The sequence below is a fragment of the Chenopodium album genome, chromosome 21, assembly GCF_948465745.1.
Source record: "Chenopodium album chromosome 21, dcCheAlbu1.1, whole genome shotgun sequence".
Lineage (NCBI taxonomy): Eukaryota > Viridiplantae > Streptophyta > Magnoliopsida > Caryophyllales > Amaranthaceae > Chenopodium > Chenopodium album.
The window spans coordinates 10,286,383-10,305,335 of record NC_137854.1 but is presented as its reverse complement, the minus strand read 5'-3'; the positions used below and the strand labels follow the sequence as shown (position 1 = coordinate 10,305,335).

Genomic DNA, 18,953 nt, shown 5'->3' with positions numbered 1-18,953 from the left:
AGTTCAGCTGAGTTCAGTCAATGAGAACAGGCCCTTAGTTGAATGTTTGTTGAAGTTTTTTGCGTGAGATATTTAAAATTCCTTAATTAAGTTTAATAAGGATAATAGTGTTAAAAAGTACAACATTTAAATGAAAAGATTCAAAATAGACAAAACAATTGTGCACCTCTAAAATTAAAAGAATATAACAACGTAATTAAGGGATCGGTCGGGGGATGTAATTCATCAATATATAAAGGCATGCGGATATGTTCATATATATAAGTATGACGATGGAAGTGTAGATATATACTCAACGCATTACTCAAGTTTGCCTTTTTAGAGTGTGATGGTGTAGTCGTGTGTGATGGTACAGTTAAAAATGTGAAAAATGCTTCGACAATGGATTATATATTGGTTTCGGTTGAATGAAGATTCATGCATCGTGCAATTAGATTGTTTTTAGAGGTATATATATAGTTTCCTATTTGAGATTGATCGTATGTGGAGGAGTAGCGGTTATAGAAACTTGTCAATGTTCACCTTAGTTGTAGCTTGCAATCTTGCATGCTTAAATCTTAATGAGAGAAAGTGGAAAAGAACAAGGAAAAAGTTGTAGCTTGCATGCTTAAATCGTTGCTTCACGTTTTTGCTCATGCACACTTGGGACGTTGGCTAGGAACATGATTATGTGGATCATGCTCTTCGAACTAACTATTGCAAGCAACTTTCATGAGTAGTCTTAAAAAAAAAAAAAAAACTTCCATGAGTTTTATTTATTGTATTGCCTGAATTTAGGGTTTTCCCAAAATTTTTACCTTTTATAATTACGAAATCGTTGTACGAATCATATCACTATAATTAAATGAATTCTATTATTTTTAAATTGTAAAGATATAATGTTACTTATTTTCTTCTTCGAAATTAGACTATTTTTGACCCTTTTTCTTTAATTCAACTTCGTTTTTTGTTTTGTTTTACGTTTTGTTTTGTTCTTTCCATCTGTGAGAGTCTGTCCCAATTTTCTGGGTTTTTTCCAATTTTCTGGGATTTTGATTCTATGGATGAGAATTTTATTTTTAGGGTTCTTATAATAATTGGGAAGGTGGTTTGGATTCCTATGGGTCTGGGATTTGTCATCAACCGGTCGATCAAAACATCAGCGCAGATTGCGGAGGTCTCAACTTGGAAAGATGCAAAGACATCGAAAATCATTGCTCGCGTCAAGCTTGAAGCGGTGGAGTATGAGCTATGCCAAATATGCAAATCAGTTATGATTTTGATTGTAAAAGTTATGATATTTTCTTTGAATCTGTGGTTTACATATCTTTATTATTGTAAATGCCGTATGGCTATTATTTAATGAAATTTTACTTCCCGTTAAAAAAAAATGTTATTTTCGATTTCCAGATTTTCATAGTTTATCTGTTGAACAATTTTATACTTCTCTATTACATTTGAGTATTCTCATCAGTAATAATGTATAGTTTAGAGTGAAAGCATATTATTTCATGTGAAGAAAAGTTAATTAAATATTTTAGGGCTTGTTTGACATCATTTTTGGTTTTCAATTTCTTGTTTTTTTGAAAACTAAAAACCAAAATCGGGAAACAAAAAAAAGGTGTTTCTACTTTTCTAGTTGTCAGATTTCAAAATTATTATGATTTTAATACGTTTAAAATAGTTTTTGATTCATTATGTGGCATATATCATATACTTTTAATAAACAAAAAAACAGAAAACCACAACAATGTCAACAAACCCTTAGTTTAACAATTTAAACTCTAGAAATTATAATTAAAAGTAATTATACAGATAAAAATATATTTAACTATATAATTATCTAAATAATAAGGTTCCTAAATTTTTTTTCTACAAATACATCATTTACAAATTTACACATTTTTGTAAGAGAAAAAGGCTAAACAATACTCGCATTTGGACCAAGAAAGGCTCTCTAATAAACCTGTTTATACATGGCTTAACATTTCCATCTTCTCCTTATGCCTCCAGATAATTTGTTAGACAACATATACATAACATGTCATGCTTATAAATATGAAAAATATAAAGACTTCAATCTCATTCGAAAAATCTACCATATTTATAATTTAGAGAAAGAAAGAGTTATAAAAATGCCTCAGTAATAATTGTGGTAAATTAGAAGTGGAGAAGGAGGGTTGAGCACATTTTCAATTCTTAACAAGCACCACAACAATTCTTGCAAGAGGCACAAGAGAAACATGAGGTAATACGAGAAAAGCACGAGGTACACGATAAGCATGAAGGACAAGTGAAAGATGAACAAGAAACACAAGAGCAGCAAGAAGAGCAATTCCGACAAGAGTTGCAAGAGAAAATTCGAAAGATAGAAAAAATTCCTTTATTTTTAGCTTTCACGGGTGATGAAGGTGCGAATTCATTGTTTATGTCTAGTTGTTGTTGATGATGCCCTTTTTTAAAAGAATTTCTTCCTACTTCGCCAAATCTGAAAGGATGAAGGATATATTATATCATGTAAGGTCCAATTTTCTTAAATTCCGTGATAAAGTAATGTGTGTGTTACAATTATAAAAAAATGAAGGAAGTATAAACGAAGACAAACTTACACTGGGAATGCAAAGGAAAAATTGCTATCTTCACTTGTGTTAGAATGGAAGGAAATGCTAGACGAGTGAATGTTTTGTTGTTTGTGTTTATTTTCTTCTTTAAGTTTCATCGTTGAAACCTCTTTTGTAGCTTCTTCATTTGTTTCAATAGTTACTCTCTTATCTCCTTTTTTATCCTCATGTCCAACTTTCCCTTTATTTGTTATTGAAGTGCTTACATTACCTTGATCATTACTTGCCTTTGATAAGCCTGCAAGTTTTCTTATCTCTTGTAAATTTTCAAGCTCGAATTGTTGTCGTGGTTTAGGAGATACTCCACCGTGATTCTTCAGCTCTCCGCTTAATAGAAGAGCTTGTTCTCTTCCTATACTAGAATTACCTATATGAATGCTGAATAATGATTCATTAGACGTTGCACTCCACTCCGCGGGTATAAGAGAATCACATCTTTCAAACACCGAGGATGGAATTCGTTGTGGATCGTATTTTCCATCATCTTTGTACATCACTTGTATAGATGGTCTATCCATGGGAAATTCAGATGAACCTTCTGATGATAACGATGTTTTGGTAGGTTCAAATTCATTTTCAAGTTCCTCTTGTCCAAAGAATTTCGCATTACTAGTAGAACTCGAATCATTTTCCAAATTTGTACGGACATCATTAGGAGATCCCATAGAAATAGTTTCATTACTTGTGTTTGATTGTTCACCTCTAACCATTAAATTATGGTCTATTAGAATTATGTCCTCGGTTGAAGAATCTGATAAGATGGAGATTTGTCTATTATGCCTTGTTCCCCTTTCAATGTTTGCTAATGGGAATGACTCATCAATAATTCTACCAACATAACTTAAGTTGGATTGATTGTTGCTATGTTGGCTATCGTACCTTTGATGATGAACATTATTGTTGATATTGTCCACTTGATCATTTTTTACTTGACCATTGTTTGTGAGATCATGTGATAATTGCACTCTATTGGAATTGTTTGTATCTTGGACAACCTCAGGGAACAACAGACGCCAACGATCTCCCCTTTCATGTGTGTTAGATTCAACTTCTACGACATCAGACTGATGAGTTGAAAGTTGGATGTATCCAGCTCGAAACAGATCACATTCAAAATCATTGACAACCATTTCCAATAGATTTCGACGATCTCCTTATATTTGCATCCACCAAGGTATGGCGATGCAGGAGCTTAAATGAGCTCAAGATCATTAAATTATTCTTCGCGCTATTTCAAATCTTGTATCATCTATATTTAGATAGGATAATCTATGTGGTAAAGAAGTTTTATCACCTGTATGACAACCTGTTGCAATATTTAAACTACATACTTTTTAAAGACAAGAAAATTAAACTATTTTGTTGGTGTAAATAAAGAGAAACAATGCTTTACACACCATGCTAAATTTTTTGAAATAAAAACATAGTTCAATGTTCACCTAGATGAAGCAATAAATATTCATCTTTTACCTTTGCATAGAAATTTTTTCATTATTCACTCACCTTATTGATTTGATCAAAGTTCATTAATATAATCAATCAAGTTCAATAGAACATCATTTTTTTTTGTCTAAAATCTATATCTCAAGCTAATATGTCCAATAAATAAAGAAAATAATACAACATATATATACAAAATTATATTTTTCATCTTCTTTCATCTTTATTAAATCAAACTATTAACTTATATGTTGGTATACATGCATAAATGTGAGATAAATGGTTCTAAATAAATGCAAACTTTTTTATATTGTATACACACACTTCTTTAAAATAGACATACATCAATAATTTAAAGTTTACATGAATTCATTCGATTTACATCTAACAATAAAATCGATTTTTTTTGTTGATTTGATTTATAATTTTTGTCGAGAAAAACAAACAAAAATTATAAGAAAAAGTAATTAGTCAATTTTATTTGCAATGTTGAATGAAAAAACTTACCTTCTTCTAAGGGAAAAAATAGATGAAATTGTCCATTCAGAATTGCCGTTATTTGTGATATTTCTGAGGAAAAATAAGAAGAAACAAGTTAGCTTCTTACATTAATATAGAAAATAATAGAAATAATTTGAAGAATTTCCTCATCTCAACAATTCAAAGAAACTATATGAAACAAACACAATGATTAGAATAAAGTATTGGATGAGGATAATATGCTAAAGTAATTAATTACTATAAATTTCTTACTTTTTAGGTAATCGTTTTTTTTAAATTTTTAATGCATTATTAGTTTAAGATTCTGAGTTCTATGAAAGGTATGGTGCAAATAGAGAAAGAAAGAGAAAAGGGATAGAGTCAAGGAATAGGGTTGTTGACGAGAGGCATTGCGAAGCTCAAGGTAGACTTAATTATATTGATAAAATGAAACTAAAAAAAAAAAAAAAAAAAGACCTTGCCTCAATATTACTTGTTGATCATTGTAATTCTTCTATTGCATGCTGTTTTTTCTTTTATTATTACAACGCATATTAGCGAATTTTTAGATAATAATATCTATTATCCTAATCTATTGGAAATTGTATTGGAATAGAATTCAAAGTTTCCTTCCTTGAATAGATCATGATTGACCCATGTCCAAATTAAAAGTTTTTTTTACCCAAATATAACATAACTTGTACTCAAATTCTCAAATCATATGTTGAATTTCTACCGCTAAATGTATATTAAGGTAAAAAAAAATTAGACATGTGAAATAATGATTCTAAAATTTGGTCTTAATCGAAATTGGCCCAAGTTAAACTTACTTTATAAAAGCAAATACACTGTAGCTCCTGAACTGATTTGTTTCCCACAAAACGGTACCAAAAAAATCCCATGATTTTCAATTGTTTTGATTTGAATGTAACGATTTGGATTACCCATGTCCAAACCAAATAACCCCTTACCGATATCCAATTATTCAACTCAAAACACCTAACCCAAGACCCAGTTTGAACTTGAAACAACAACTCAAATTCTGAAATAACTTGAACCACATTTATCTTACACAGTTACGTCCTTCACATTTTACACCATCTCTTTTACTTACCCCTACTCAACCTTTTCCAAAATTTCCTTGAAGTACAATACAACGTTGTTTACCGTATAATCAATATACGAACAATTGCAATGATATAAAAATATATCGATTAAATAAAAAGAGGTGTCAAAAACTGATCCAATCGACCTAATCTGACTCGAAAAAAACCCCAATTTAAATTTCATCCCGTATGACCACAATGATTTAGCATTATTTAACCTTGAAATAAACCCGACCCGACTCCACCTCACCAATCTGACCCAAGTATCCAAATTATAAAGGATATGTGGATGGTGACGTTTGTTGCTTAGCCAACAAATGATCTACTGTGTTCTAATAACCACTAAAACATGCTTTGGTGAGGAGGTTCACATTTTACATTTACAGCGTACTATACAAATTGTCAAATACAAGAACAACCCAATAATATTCTGAGACAGCCCGATCATTAGCTTGGTTTTGCGTCTCTCTCTTCTTCTTTGCCGAAGTTGATTGATCAATCTTGAATCAGTTGGCGGATTTAACAAACTAATCATTATCACCCAGGTAAACTTTCCCACTTTTTAGCTTCTTCATACAATTATTTTTGTGTTTATGTTAAATTAGAACAATTGGGTACTTATAATTCTATTTAATGAGTAAGAATTTGATGGGGTTTTGGTGTACTTGATTAAAATTCACTGTGTTGTATTGGGTTGTTTGCTGATTTTTGTTTGGTTGTTGGAATTGAACGAAAATATGAGAGGAATAATTCATGTAATTCCTTGGTCCCGGAATTGATAGTCGCGTTGATAGGGTAATTTGAACTAGTTACGCGACAATTAAGTCCGGAAGAGACGGAACTGTACTCTCTTGCTATATGTATGTGCTCATGCGCCAGTGTTTGTGGATGTGTTAGTTTGTTGTAGTTGTTGCAAATGTTATGATTATCATTATTAGTTATCTTGTTTGTCAGCCAATTGTTGTTGCAGATGTTATGAATATCATCACTAGTTATCATGTTTGTCACCCAATTGTTGTTGCAAATGTTATAAATACCATTCCTAGTTATCTTGTTTGTCAGCCAATTGATATATGGTGTACTACTGAGTTTGATCGCCAGTTGAATTATTATCGTCGATAGCCACTAATTTGATTCATTACATTGCCTTAATGCTATTCTTCGGTGCTGATTGTGTTTGCGTATTGCTTTTGAATTGTTTGGTTTATTGAAAGAGAATTCAGAATGCTAAGATCATTTTGTGACTCTGGTGTATCAAATGAAACTCGTCCCCTTGAATGTTTTTGAGTTTCGGAAATGAGAAATGTAATCGTTGTGAAAGTTGCTTCGTTACATAGTTTCCATTTTCTAGTATCAACTTCTCGTGCCATCAATCAAAACTAGTTAGTGTAAGACAATTTACTAGTCTTGTGTGCCATTGATTGAGCTATGTTGAATGGCTACACAAAGGTTTACATTTGAGGTGTCCCGTCATCATGGACAATGGATAATTAATGGTAGAGATAATTTACACTTTTATTTAAGCAAAAATTTCTCAGAAAACTAGTCGCCTTGACCATAAATTTAAGATCTAAAATTTTATCCTGTATTCTTGTGTAGTTAAAAAATCAAGTTGTCAACGAAGTTTCTCAAACTTGAAGGTCCAAGGTGACCATGGTAGACCTTGAAAGTTTGGCAAACAGATGCTGTGGCCTCAAAATTATCATGATGAACTTGATTCTCAAAGGCCAAAGGTGTTCAATCCCTTAGTACTGTTAGAGTGCCTGAAATTTTTAGATATTTTAGTTAATCAAAGAAATTTGACCAAGTTGGCATGAGGTGTTGCTGACTGCTTTACTTTTTGTGTAAAATTGCGTAATGTAGTTGATGTTACCGCTTTTTGTACTATTTGTTTTAAGAAAATAATTCTAGTAGCACAGTTATCTTAATCGTGTGTTGCATTACTTCCACTTATGATAAAGTAGTATATGATACCCCAAACTTGCTTGTATGAATAGGTGAATGGGAGAATTGTTCTGAAATTGCAGGATTCCTGGGAATTCGCACATTTGCTGCCGGGAAGATTACTTCCTCGATGAATTATTAGCATCTTGGAAAACTAAGACGGGGCTTTCAAAGAAAAGCCAAGCTGATATGTATTGATGCAGACACCTGTTATGAAGTTCTGCAGATATAAACAAGGGAGCATTTAGTGGAAGGTGATGGAGAAGCCAGAAAATTCTAATAAAGGTGTTCCCAGTGGTGTTGCAAGGGCAGGTGCCTTTGGGCATGCATTTGGCTATTCAGGTGTAAAGAAGAGAGGTCATGGAAGTCGTTCATGGATAAAGATTGAGCAGAATGGGAACGCAAAAGTTATGGAGCTTGATAAGTCCACTATTATGAAAAATTGTTCATTGCCTTCTAGGGATCTTCGCCTTTTGGACCCTTTGTTTATCTATCCTTCTGCCATATTGGGCAGAGAGAAGGCTATTGTTGTCAACTTAGAGCAGATTAGATGTGTAATCACTGCTGACGAGGCTTTTGTGATGAACTCTTTGGATGGCTCTGTCATGCAGTATAAGACAGAGTTGTGCAATCGACTTCAAGCAACCAGAGATCATGCTGGTAATTTTTAAATTTTTTAATATAGATATCCCTTCAAAATTTATGTGAAACATATATGGCTGTAAACACAAGCAGACAACGCTTACTAGTTATCTGTTTGTCTTGATTGACTTGTCACAAAGATTGGAAAAGGGGGATAACTTTCAAGAGTTGTGCAAAATTGTAGAGAGAAATTAAAACCAGGATTCTCATTTTGAAATATGGCAAAATTGAAAACAGGACAACAATATTATGAAACATGTAGAGTAATTTTTGGAGCTTGATCACATTAAAATTAGAGTTACCGACATTTTTGAATCTGTAGTGTTGTAGCATTTGTTTTCCTGAAACATGAGATTTGGTCCTTTAGATCACACTATATGAACATGTGGTTGATATTTTCGTGGCATTATGTATAACATTGGTTTGTAGTCTGCCTCTTGATTAAGTTTTACAGAGTAATTTTGCAAAAGGTAGCTGCTGCTGGTTGTAACTTTGAAAACCTGTAAATCAAAAGAAAAGTAAAATATACATATCTGCTGAAAATTGTCTTTTGTCATGCGATTCGTGTCACATCCTTTGGCTGTGTCTTTTACAAAAATAGCTGTGTTAAATAGTTTGTTTTGTGTGCTCTTACAGATGAATTGCCATTTGAATTTAAAGCACTTGAATTGGCTTTGGAATTAACATGCACGTCCCTAGATGCCCAGGTATGCATTATAGCTTGATATGCCTTGCCGATGCTAAAAAACCTGCAAGAAACACGCAATGATCTGTATTTATAGAACATTCCGTTGAAGGAAAAATGATTAAGCTTTCTGCAACATATTCCCTCTGTCTCGCTGACCGTGATACTTTCCAATTAAGTTTCCTCCTTTTTTAATGAATGAATGAATGTAGTATATTCACCAATCATCTTCCCTTATTACAACTATTCCAATACAAATTTTGTTTCACTCATTATGTACACTTCTTAATACTCAAATGTTGATTATACCACTTTAGATGGAACGAAGGGAGTACCCTAAAAACTTCAGTATAACAAACTATCATATTGACACCCAGAGATTTATTCTCTGGTTTGACACTAATTCCCAATTTTGTGAACTTGTGCATTCTGCTTGCCAAAACCAAAGTTTACCTTTTGAAAATTGATTTTATGTTTCATCATATAAACTGTTATATGAATTTTGAAATTCTTCAGGCAAAAGAATTGACTTCAGAGATACGTCCAGTGCTTGACGAGTTGACATCATCTATTAGCACTTTGAACCTGGAACGTGTTCGGAGATTCAAAGGCAACCTCCTTAGTCTGACTCAGCGAGTTCAAAAGGTAAACTCTTCAATGTGCTTGATGCAGTGTTATTATTTTGTCAAAGATTGAAAATTTAGCCCATTGATTAGATTAAGTAGTTTGATCGAGGCAAGAGGCTTTTGTGGGTTATATAACTTTGGGATGATGAACTCTTAAGATACTTTTGTCAAAAAGTGCAAGTTTGCACTCCCTGAAAATATTTTAGCTGGTCAGCTGGTGTATACTCCATATTTGAGCTATCATAGAATTTTCAGGTGCGCGATGAAATTGAGCATCTCATGGATGATGATGGCGATATGGCAGAAATGTACCTGACAGAGAAGAAGGAGAAAATGGAGGGTTATATGTCCAATGATTCAGACATAGTTGCGGTGAATTCAGACATAGATAATATTCCTTCAGTTGGTTTAGATTCAGTGAAATGGTTATCAAAATCTGCACCAGTTTCACCTGTTGCTCCTGTTTCTCCTGAGGCTGTTACAATTGGATCTCATAAGTTGCAGAGGGCTTTTAGCAGTATCACCAGATCAAGCCAGCATGAAACTCTTACAACGACTTCATCCAGTCAGAAGGAAGACATTGTTCAACTTGAGATGTTGCTTGAAGCATATTTTGTTTTTATTGACCACACTCTTAGCAAATTGTCGTCAGTAAGAATTGCTCTTTCTCTCTCTAGTTTAGTATTTAAGATTTTACTTATTGGATCTTGAAAGATGCAGTCGGTCAGCAAACTACTTCAAAGCTGCTACTTTATCATCATACCCCCCTCCCCAAACACTATTCTTGCGCTTTTCGGTTACTTAAAAGTTATCTACTTTTGATGCAGCTTAAAGAGTACATTGATGATACGGAGGACTTGATCAATATCAAACTGGTGAACTTTTGCATTTTAAATTCTTCTCTATTTATAACTCCATTAAGCTTTTTGCCTTTTTAACTCAGAAGATCTAACAGCTTATGATCAATTTGGTTTTCATTCTAACAGGGCACTGTTCAGAATCAGCTGATACAATTTGAATTGTTGCTGACGGCAGCAACATTTGTTGTTACCTGTTTTGCTGTTGTCACTGGTGTCTTCGGGATGAATTTTGAGACCTCGGTGTTTGATAATCCTTTTACATTCAATTGGGTTCTGGTCATTAGCTGTATTGGCTGTGGGATCTTATTCTCCTGTTTTTTGATTTATTTCAAAGGGAAAAAATTAGTCCCCGTTTAGCTGTTTAGTTATGCCTTTGCATATATTGTAAACTAGAAAATTTTTGGCCATTAATTAAATTCAAATTTTATCAAGGGTGGTTGTTCCAAATCTGCACGAGATGTTTATCATCATTACTCACTGGCTGGAATTATATAAATTCATCATATGCATATAATCGAGTTATTTGAGAGCATTCTGGCATGACATTGCAAAAAAGACCTGAGATCAGCTGACAGGCCACAGGCCAGGTCAGAAGCCATTGTAGACTTGTAGTAGCCTGGTGACCATTCATAGAGCACATCGACTTGTTCTTAAAATCTCATGCCTTGACTGAAAGAGGCATAGTCATAAACCTCCCCTTCCCAACTGCTGTTTGTACGCGAACAAGTAGTCTCAGTGGTCAAATGCTGTCAATGTTACGTATCCATAATCAAGATACTATTCCATTTCAGCTGGATATCTGGCTATCTGCTGCAAAAATCTTACCAGATATATGGGATGTGCATGTTTCGTAACTGTGGGACATGGCTGAAAACGGATGCCTTAACTATAACAATACGCCATAACTTCACAAGGCTCTCTCTCCACATTGGTTTTTAAAGTGATCCTTGTTCTGCATTGTACTGATAGCCTAACAGGACAAGTCATCAAAGCACACGATGTACATGAAAGGTGAGCCACAGCTGCTATTGGCAGTCCATTGATGCAAATTTGCCAATGTTTGATAAATTTTTAATGTTCCGACCCTTCACTCTAGTCTTCTTCAGTGTTCGTTATGCATAATCTGAAGTTCTGAACATCCCTAGCTTGTGCCATACCCGTAGCCTTTAGGAGGGAATGAGGGATCAATGGTAAGGAGCGGAACATCTGATAATAACTAGATTTTTGACTAGAAACACATATTAGACGCAAAGATAAAAACACATAAGTGTTTTTTTTATATTACATAGGACAATTATTTAATAAAGCAAATTATTATCAAATTGGCCCATTAGCTCAGCTGGTTAGAGCGTCGTGCTAATAACGCGAAGGTCGCAGGTTCGAGACCTGCATGGGCCATATATTTTTACTCTAATTTGTTTCTTACAGAAACTTGATTATAATAAGTATACATAATGTCTTTAACTAAAACAACAGGGGATGTAGCTCAAATGGTAGAGCGCTCGCTTTGCATGCGAGAGGCACGGGGTTCGATCCCCCGCATCTCCATTATGTTTTAATCTTTTGTTCTTAGCCTTAGTTTCTTTGTTTTTTTTTACCTCGTGTGTGTTAGATGATGCCACCTTCGCTGAATCACCTTAACCAAAATATATTTATGTTATCTCTACCATGATCAAAACTACAGTGCATGGGTTATGTGCAACGCGAATAACTTCATTTGCAGGTCCTACGAGGCTACGACATGTACAAGGAGTACAACCAGCTACCAGCTTGCCTTGTTACTCACAATATGTAGTTGATCCTTGTGTTGCATAAATCTACATTTTGAAAGTCTAGCTTGTGCAGTGATTGATATCCAAACTTGTCCTATGTTTTAAAGCTATCTGATGTTAATAGACACATACCGGGAATTGAAAAATGTCAAAGACCATTATTTAAAGGAATTTAATATGCCACTCCAACAAACCATTATCATTCTTTCCAAAAAGAACGTATATATTCTAAATTCAAATGCATAAAAAGTAATGTAATATACAAGTGCTAATTAGGCCATTATTGAGAACATATTCAATGCAAAGCATATTATGTAGTGTCAATGAAATAGCTTGTCCATCTACTTCCAGTCTATCACGTAATTATCTACATAAAAAGGCTGAAGGGCAGAAGGTTCTTGCTCAGGAAGCTTGATTGCTATAAGTTGTCGTTGCAATTTTGCCAAACTGGCTTATCACTAGCTTGATCTATAATTTGATTGACTGAAATAATTCAAATAATCACGCAGCTATACAGCAGGGATAGCGAGAAGGGAGACCTATTGTCTAAATTTGAAATGATTGGCAACATGCTTCAACAAACATGATCCCTTACAAGGTTTACTAAGATGCCATGGTTGTTGCCGGGCAACTGTCCACAGAGCAAGCCAAGATATCCCGGTAATCCCTTGATATTGTGAATGAGTCATAAACTTTCCCATCACTGCTCCTCTTATACTCAAACAGCAAGCTCGAGTGGTTGAATGCTGTCATTTTAACAAATCCATAATCTTCGTCTCTAAATATGCTCCAATTTGGCTTGAGGGTCGAAAATTCTGCAAGACTCGCTCCTCCACCACCCGCTACTACATGTATGGTTCCACCCAAGGTGCCCTTGTAATTGTTCTTCTCTTGGTTGGTACATGTGTTCTGCAACAACAAAACACCACAAACTAAGAATGGTGCAGCAATGAGACAGAAAAGCTGCTATTCTGAGATGTCCAGAAAAAGTAGCTACTTTCCTGAAGGACCTGAACTAGCACAGCAGTATATATTATAGATGCCCAGAAAAAGTAGTTACTTTCATGAAGAAGCTGAGCTACTAAATTACTCGGTATACTATGAGACTATGAGTGTATGAGCGCATCCCCCAACTAGTTTAGATTAGTTTACGGAAAGAAAACAGGATTGCTTAAACCATTAAGAGAGGATATTTTGGCCAAAAAAATGTAAAATTCTAGAATTGAGGTTAAATGTGTGATTATATTGCAACTCAACAAGGAAATGAACTAACCTGGTAGATGGGGCATGTTCTCTCGTAGTTATGTACATGACCGTAAACAGCAATATCAACCTTGTATTTTTGCCACAACTTTTGAAGGCTCTCTCTGCCCATGGGCTCCTCAAATGAGCCTTCGACAGCGTAAAAATCGCCTGAAGAATAACCCAACACGCGATGTGCAAGAAAAATAAGCCATGGTTGCTTTTGTCGATCTGCAGATGCTAGACAGCGTTCAATGAACTTATATTGTTCTGTTCCCTCTCGCCAATCATGTTCTGTATCAGCAATACAAAATCTGAACATGCCATAATCGGTGGAATACCTGCAGAAGAAGAAAATAGATTCTTAATTCATTCTAATCACTGATTCATCAATTTGAAGATCATTCAGAATAACTTAATGCATCCAAGATTATGATATTCTATATATACCAGAACTTTTCCCTGTTTTCGGCAGGAGTATAGAACATATTCTGAGCTAACACACCACATTCTCCCCCTGAATCTGTATTCTGGTAGAAGGAACCTGTCCCTGGCCAGTCCCTCTCATGATTTCCACTGCAAGGAAAAAAGTAAAATAATTTGACCTTAAGAAACACAGCGACAAATGCTTTTGAAGAGAGATAATATAAGTTGACCAACCTAGCAATCATATATGGAACAGTTGAGGCAATGGGCTCAACTTGAGCAGTAAATTGATCCCATTGAGACAGATAACCATTAGCATAACATATATCTCCTATGTGGAAGACAATGTCAATGTTCTTCAGATCACTGATAAGTTGTGCAGTAGTATTTAGAGAACCGCGCTGGAAATTGTTGTATTCATTGGAACCATCCAGTTCATCCTAAAACATTAAAGGTATCAATGATTCAGAAGGTACTCCATGAAAAAAAAAAAGGAATAAATGGATGTCCAATAGTTTTACAGCTAATTTACACAGGTAGGTAGATTAAGAGATGATAACAGACTATACTTTGTCCTTTTACATGGAATGTCCAGGGTAAACATCCCTAATTAGTAATTACCAAACATGTTTTTCTTTACTAAATTTTATTTTTACTTGCATGTTTTTCTTTACTAAATTTTATTTTACTTACATGTTTTCCTTTACTAAATTTCATTTTTACTTTTATCACACATCTATAATGGACTAAAATGAATTGGTCCCCTTAAACGTCCACCCTTCTGTTTTTAGTGAAGTAGGAAAAAAAAAAAAAAAATTAAAAGCATATCAAATCAAAAGTTATCGGGAAACATCTTCTCTGCTATCATAGGTATAAGGTTACATATATATGAATCCCCCAGCCTCCCTCCCTCTCTCTTTCACCCTGCCAAAGTCCAGAGTCTTTTTGTATGGAATGGGGTGCTTGATTATATTTTAAATCTCAATACATTGTTTAGTAGCTTTACTTTTAGACAAATAAAAGACGCCTTGAAGGAAGTATGTGTTTCTAAGATCAACGTAAGTTTAGATGCAACCATCCATGGACCCAGAAGTGTTATCGATAATCCTATCAAATATCCCATACCTTTCCCATATCTCCAAAGATGACAACTTTCTGAACAGAATCTTGACCTGGATAAGGAGATGCTCTAAAGTGATGACTAACACTCCATACATACGTTCCATCCTGCAATCTATGTCCAACCCTATATGTGTACCTGCATGGCACGAAGAAGAAAATAAATCACGTTAAAAGAAAATATAAACCCTACATTTCAAAGGGAATGTTTCTGGTAGATCCTTTTTCCTAGTCTTATAATTTCAAAGGCAACAGATTTGGCCTAGTGGCCTACTACTTTAAACTTAAATAATAATAATAATAATAATTACTTTGATATATGATTTTGTCATTAGAGGAAAAAGGTTGTTTCCACTTTCCAGGGCCTGAAATTAAGATGAATAGATCTGAAAATCATAGTTGAAACTATATTATAAACTTATACTCAATATTTAACACCTTTAATTTGACTTCTCATCTGTCATCATATTATAGAAGACAGTCAACAAGACTGCAAGATGTAACAAAATGACAAAAATGTTAGATGACATACACTAAGTTTGGCCACAGCTCCTTCATGAAACCAGTGTGTATATAGCCAGGATCACGCCATCCTACAGTACTGGCTGGTGCACCTGCACAAGCACGCATAAAATTAAGTGATTATGAATTGCCAAACTGTATGACATATTGACTCAGGTGAGACCAATAAATTAAGTTGGACAAAAGCAAATATGATTAGACATTCTTGCAAGCTAATATGAATCTAGTTATTGCTTGAACTTGCCAATTAACTGCAAGCTCCAAACAAAGGACTAATGTAAAGAAGAATGCAAAGTGAAGTAGAGTTGAGAATGTTACAGTTCAGCCAAGTGCTAATGCAACAAATGTATAGCTTAATTATCCCGCTTCATCAGAGTGACTACATACTTCACTAAGCAGACAAACAACAAAGAAGGGTAATCATGCCAATCAACCTCAAAACATGTTTGGATCAACATTCTGTACCATAGAGCAACACTGGTCTTATGGAAGTCCTGTAGAATTTCCCCTTCACATAACACTGAGGCATTGATCAGGATCAGAGAGATGTAAGCCATTAATTTGAAAGTAGCTCAGGTTTTTAAGGCATACTTGACAGATATATATCTAGACATCTAGTACAAATGTACAATCACTTAGAAATGGACTCTAGGTACAGCAAGGTCCCATGCTGTAAATATCGCATTCCTCAACTAATAAGTTATATACATAACCAAGCAATCTGAATGTAGATGTTTTGTCAATCACTGAGCTTTTAGTCAATCAACAAGCATGAATAAATCTTTAAACCTGCAATAGGGAAGAAAGATTTCACACTCACCACACATGCTTCCGCGATCAAAGGTTAATGTCCCGGCTGGGGAAATAGTTCTCTTAGCTCCTTGCAAACCCCATTCAACAACAGGAATCGCTTCATCAATTCCATACCCACTAGTCCAAGTAACTGTCATCTGATTAACATGTCAAATTCAGATTTCAGAAATATGGATTAAAATACTACAGTATATACTTTTTACATCCCAAATTACTTGGCTCATTGCTCTTTTACTTGCTTTTAAAGGAGGGTGAATAAGTAGACAGAAAAATGTTAGTGGGTGTGCCGCTGTGGGCCCCAACTTTAATGAAAAAGCTTACTGCATATCTTCTTGTATTCTCATATAAGTAATATATATAATAACAGGAAATGAAGCTCACCTCGTCCCAAGATTTTCCTTGAGCCAGGCGTGGGTATACAGGTGCTTTAGGGTTTGCAAAAGCAACTACATTTGAGACGGCAACCAGCTTTGGCTGTTGGTAGAAAGAAAAGGTAAATTACAAGAGTTACATTTATGATGCATCAGTAATTCATCACAGCTACAATTTTAAAGAACAGGAAATGGGAAAATATTTGTAAATACAATACCCCCACAGTTCAATTGGCACAAGATAGATGAATGTAATTCAAAATGTTGATGTATTAGTTTTCAGCCACAGCTTACAGACATAAGAACAACACGCATCAGGAGCACAATCAGAACTCACAACGAAAACAAGAGAGATATAACAAAAGGTACAGGAAGCATACATTGAGCAGTCCACCAGTAAATAGTGCAAACGAAAAATCCGCTCTCTGATTGATCAAGTGAAGCTTCAGAGATCCATGTCCTGTTTGCACATACTTAGGATTCGAGAAATTTGCAAATTGATACTGCGAAACAAACACACTAAGTTATTTATAGAAGCATATATACATATGCAGGATGATAAACAGCGCTCAAACTTCATGTGATTATCCAAAAAGAAAGGATCAAAGTCACCAAATTTCCAATACCCACCTTTATTGGAGCAGTGCACAGAAGAGGAGGGTAAACTCTTGGATTATCTGCCAAGCATGTAGACGAGCTGAAGATAAGGAGTTTGGTCATTAGAGGACCCAAAATATGGAGCAAAGACAAAGTGAGTTCCAATTAGGCTGCTTTTAGGGAAAAAAAAGTATGTTACCTGAAATCGGCAGGAGAAAAAACTCCTATCCAATCATCTACTGTAGGATTGGGGTAGCTGAAGTCTACAGTAACCCATTCTCTATTTGTTCCCTAATAGAAATCAAGTGCCAATTGATAAAATTAGAACTTTTATAAGCAACTCTACTAAGATAAAAAGTTCTCTACTTCAAATTATAAAAGCTACACCTCAAAAATAAACAATATCAGATGTGCAAGCTGACTAAAGCTTACCCCTAATCCAAGCAACGACGGAGAAACTTGAACAAAAGACTCGTCATGGAGAGCAACATCTGCTTTGTGAATAGCAATTTTTGACAGGGGTTGAACTCCATGGGACACAGCACATTGAAGGTATGAAGCAACGAAAAGGACCACGTATGAAATATGCAATAGGCCTCTCATCTCCTTTAAAACCTGAATAAAATGAAATAAATAAACGACTCTTAGGTTGAGTAACAAGATTATGGCAACAATCATAGAAATGGAACTTTGTAAATCCACTAACAACCGATTTTGTGCAACATTTCCAATCATTAGTCTCAAAATTTAATGCGAGTTGGACAAGACCATATTATAGACCCTTTTTCTTAGTGTATATAAGACATTGATCTGAACAAACTTTTCCATGGCAGAACATTTTCAGTTTTTCACCCTACAAAGTTCACTATCCTACTTCAATTATACCATTATGCATTTCACTGAGTACCTACCTCTCAAACACGAGTTTCGGATCAATTACTACTTCTGATATCTCTTACTTGCATTAAGCTTCGACAGATTATGATTACAAACAACACAAATACGGATATACAAGTACCTATTAAGCAGCCAATAGCAATTTCATTCCCTACTATTGGCCACATTTCAATACTAAGTAAATTTTCTACTCCTGAAATCTAGATATAGGCATGAAACCCATAAAAATAGCAAGAAACAATCCATTGAAACAGACTTATACCACACCAATCCTTGTAATCAATCCAAAAAATCAAATAACACCCACTACTTGAATAACTGAAATTACAATCAAGAATTCTCACATATTCCAAAGTATATAGTTCCAATTTTTTGCTGGGAAAAATTTATTCTTTCATTCACATATACAAGATACAAGACCCCCCAGAAATTAAGCATACCCAGATACAGAAAATTAAAGGGTACTCAAAATAAGCCATATAAAATAGAAATTGCGAGCAAAGTTCAACCTTTTTAGTGAGCAACATTCATACATAAAATGAAGAAAAATTAGCTTGAATTTTAGAAAAATAGAGTGAATGCTGACCTGTGAGAAGGGCGTATCTATTTGATCAAGTGGAGAAAAAAAAGGAGAGAAGTACGGAATATTCTAATGATTTAGTTAATGATTTGAAGAAAGTGGATGATTATTATAATAATAAAAATGGGATTAATTTTTAATTTGTAAAGTTTAATTAGGAGTTGTACTTGACTTTGGAGGTTTTGATATTGACTTTAGGTTGCTTGATTAGATCCTCCGACTCCTACGCCG

General features: G+C 34.5%; 2 protein-coding genes and 2 non-coding genes across 6 annotated transcripts; 3 read left to right on the top strand and 1 right to left on the bottom strand.

The window, feature by feature from the left end:
- Positions 1 to 5,973: 5,973 nt before the first annotated feature.
- LOC145600929 (magnesium transporter MRS2-5-like) lies at positions 5,974 to 10,814 on the top strand. 2 transcript variants are annotated; one of them, XM_081656801.1, is made up of 7 exons: positions 5,974 to 6,171; positions 7,654 to 8,230; positions 8,849 to 8,919; positions 9,414 to 9,542; positions 9,779 to 10,174; positions 10,351 to 10,398; positions 10,510 to 10,814. In XM_081656801.1, the coding sequence occupies exons 2-7, from the start codon at positions 7,828 to 7,830 to the stop codon at positions 10,738 to 10,740; spliced, it is 1,278 nt and encodes a 425-aa protein (XP_081512927.1). In that variant the 5' UTR covers positions 5,974 to 6,171; positions 7,654 to 7,827; the 3' UTR covers positions 10,741 to 10,814. The 2 variants fall into 2 exon arrangements, with proteins under 2 accessions (XP_081512927.1, XP_081512926.1); XM_081656800.1 differs by having other exon boundaries at positions 7,624 to 8,230.
- An 893-nt stretch (positions 10,815 to 11,707) lies between these two features.
- TRNAI-AAU (transfer RNA isoleucine (anticodon AAU)) lies at positions 11,708 to 11,781 on the top strand. The gene has a single exon. It is a non-coding gene; the product is annotated as a tRNA-Ile (tRNA).
- A 77-nt stretch (positions 11,782 to 11,858) lies between these two features.
- Positions 11,859 to 11,931, top strand: TRNAA-UGC (transfer RNA alanine (anticodon UGC)). Its single transcript has one exon. It is a non-coding gene; the product is annotated as a tRNA-Ala (tRNA).
- Positions 11,932 to 12,301: 370 nt separating this feature from the next.
- LOC145600870 (putative inactive purple acid phosphatase 1) lies at positions 12,302 to 18,873 on the bottom strand. 2 transcript variants are annotated; one of them, XM_081656727.1, is made up of 13 exons: positions 18,729 to 18,873; positions 17,678 to 17,860; positions 17,445 to 17,536; positions 17,279 to 17,345; positions 17,029 to 17,151; positions 16,659 to 16,751; positions 16,285 to 16,414; positions 15,475 to 15,556; positions 14,949 to 15,081; positions 14,058 to 14,263; positions 13,848 to 13,973; positions 13,429 to 13,738; positions 12,302 to 13,064 (listed from the first exon to the last, which is right to left on the bottom strand). In XM_081656727.1, exons 2-13 carry the CDS (start codon positions 17,846 to 17,848, stop codon positions 12,759 to 12,761), a joined length of 1,839 nt encoding a protein of 612 aa, XP_081512853.1. In that variant the 5' UTR covers positions 17,849 to 17,860; positions 18,729 to 18,873; the 3' UTR covers positions 12,302 to 12,758. The 2 variants fall into 2 exon arrangements, with proteins under 2 accessions (XP_081512853.1, XP_081512851.1); XM_081656725.1 differs by lacking the exon at positions 18,729 to 18,873 and adding an exon at positions 18,652 to 18,727.
- Positions 18,874 to 18,953: the final 80 nt, after the last annotated feature.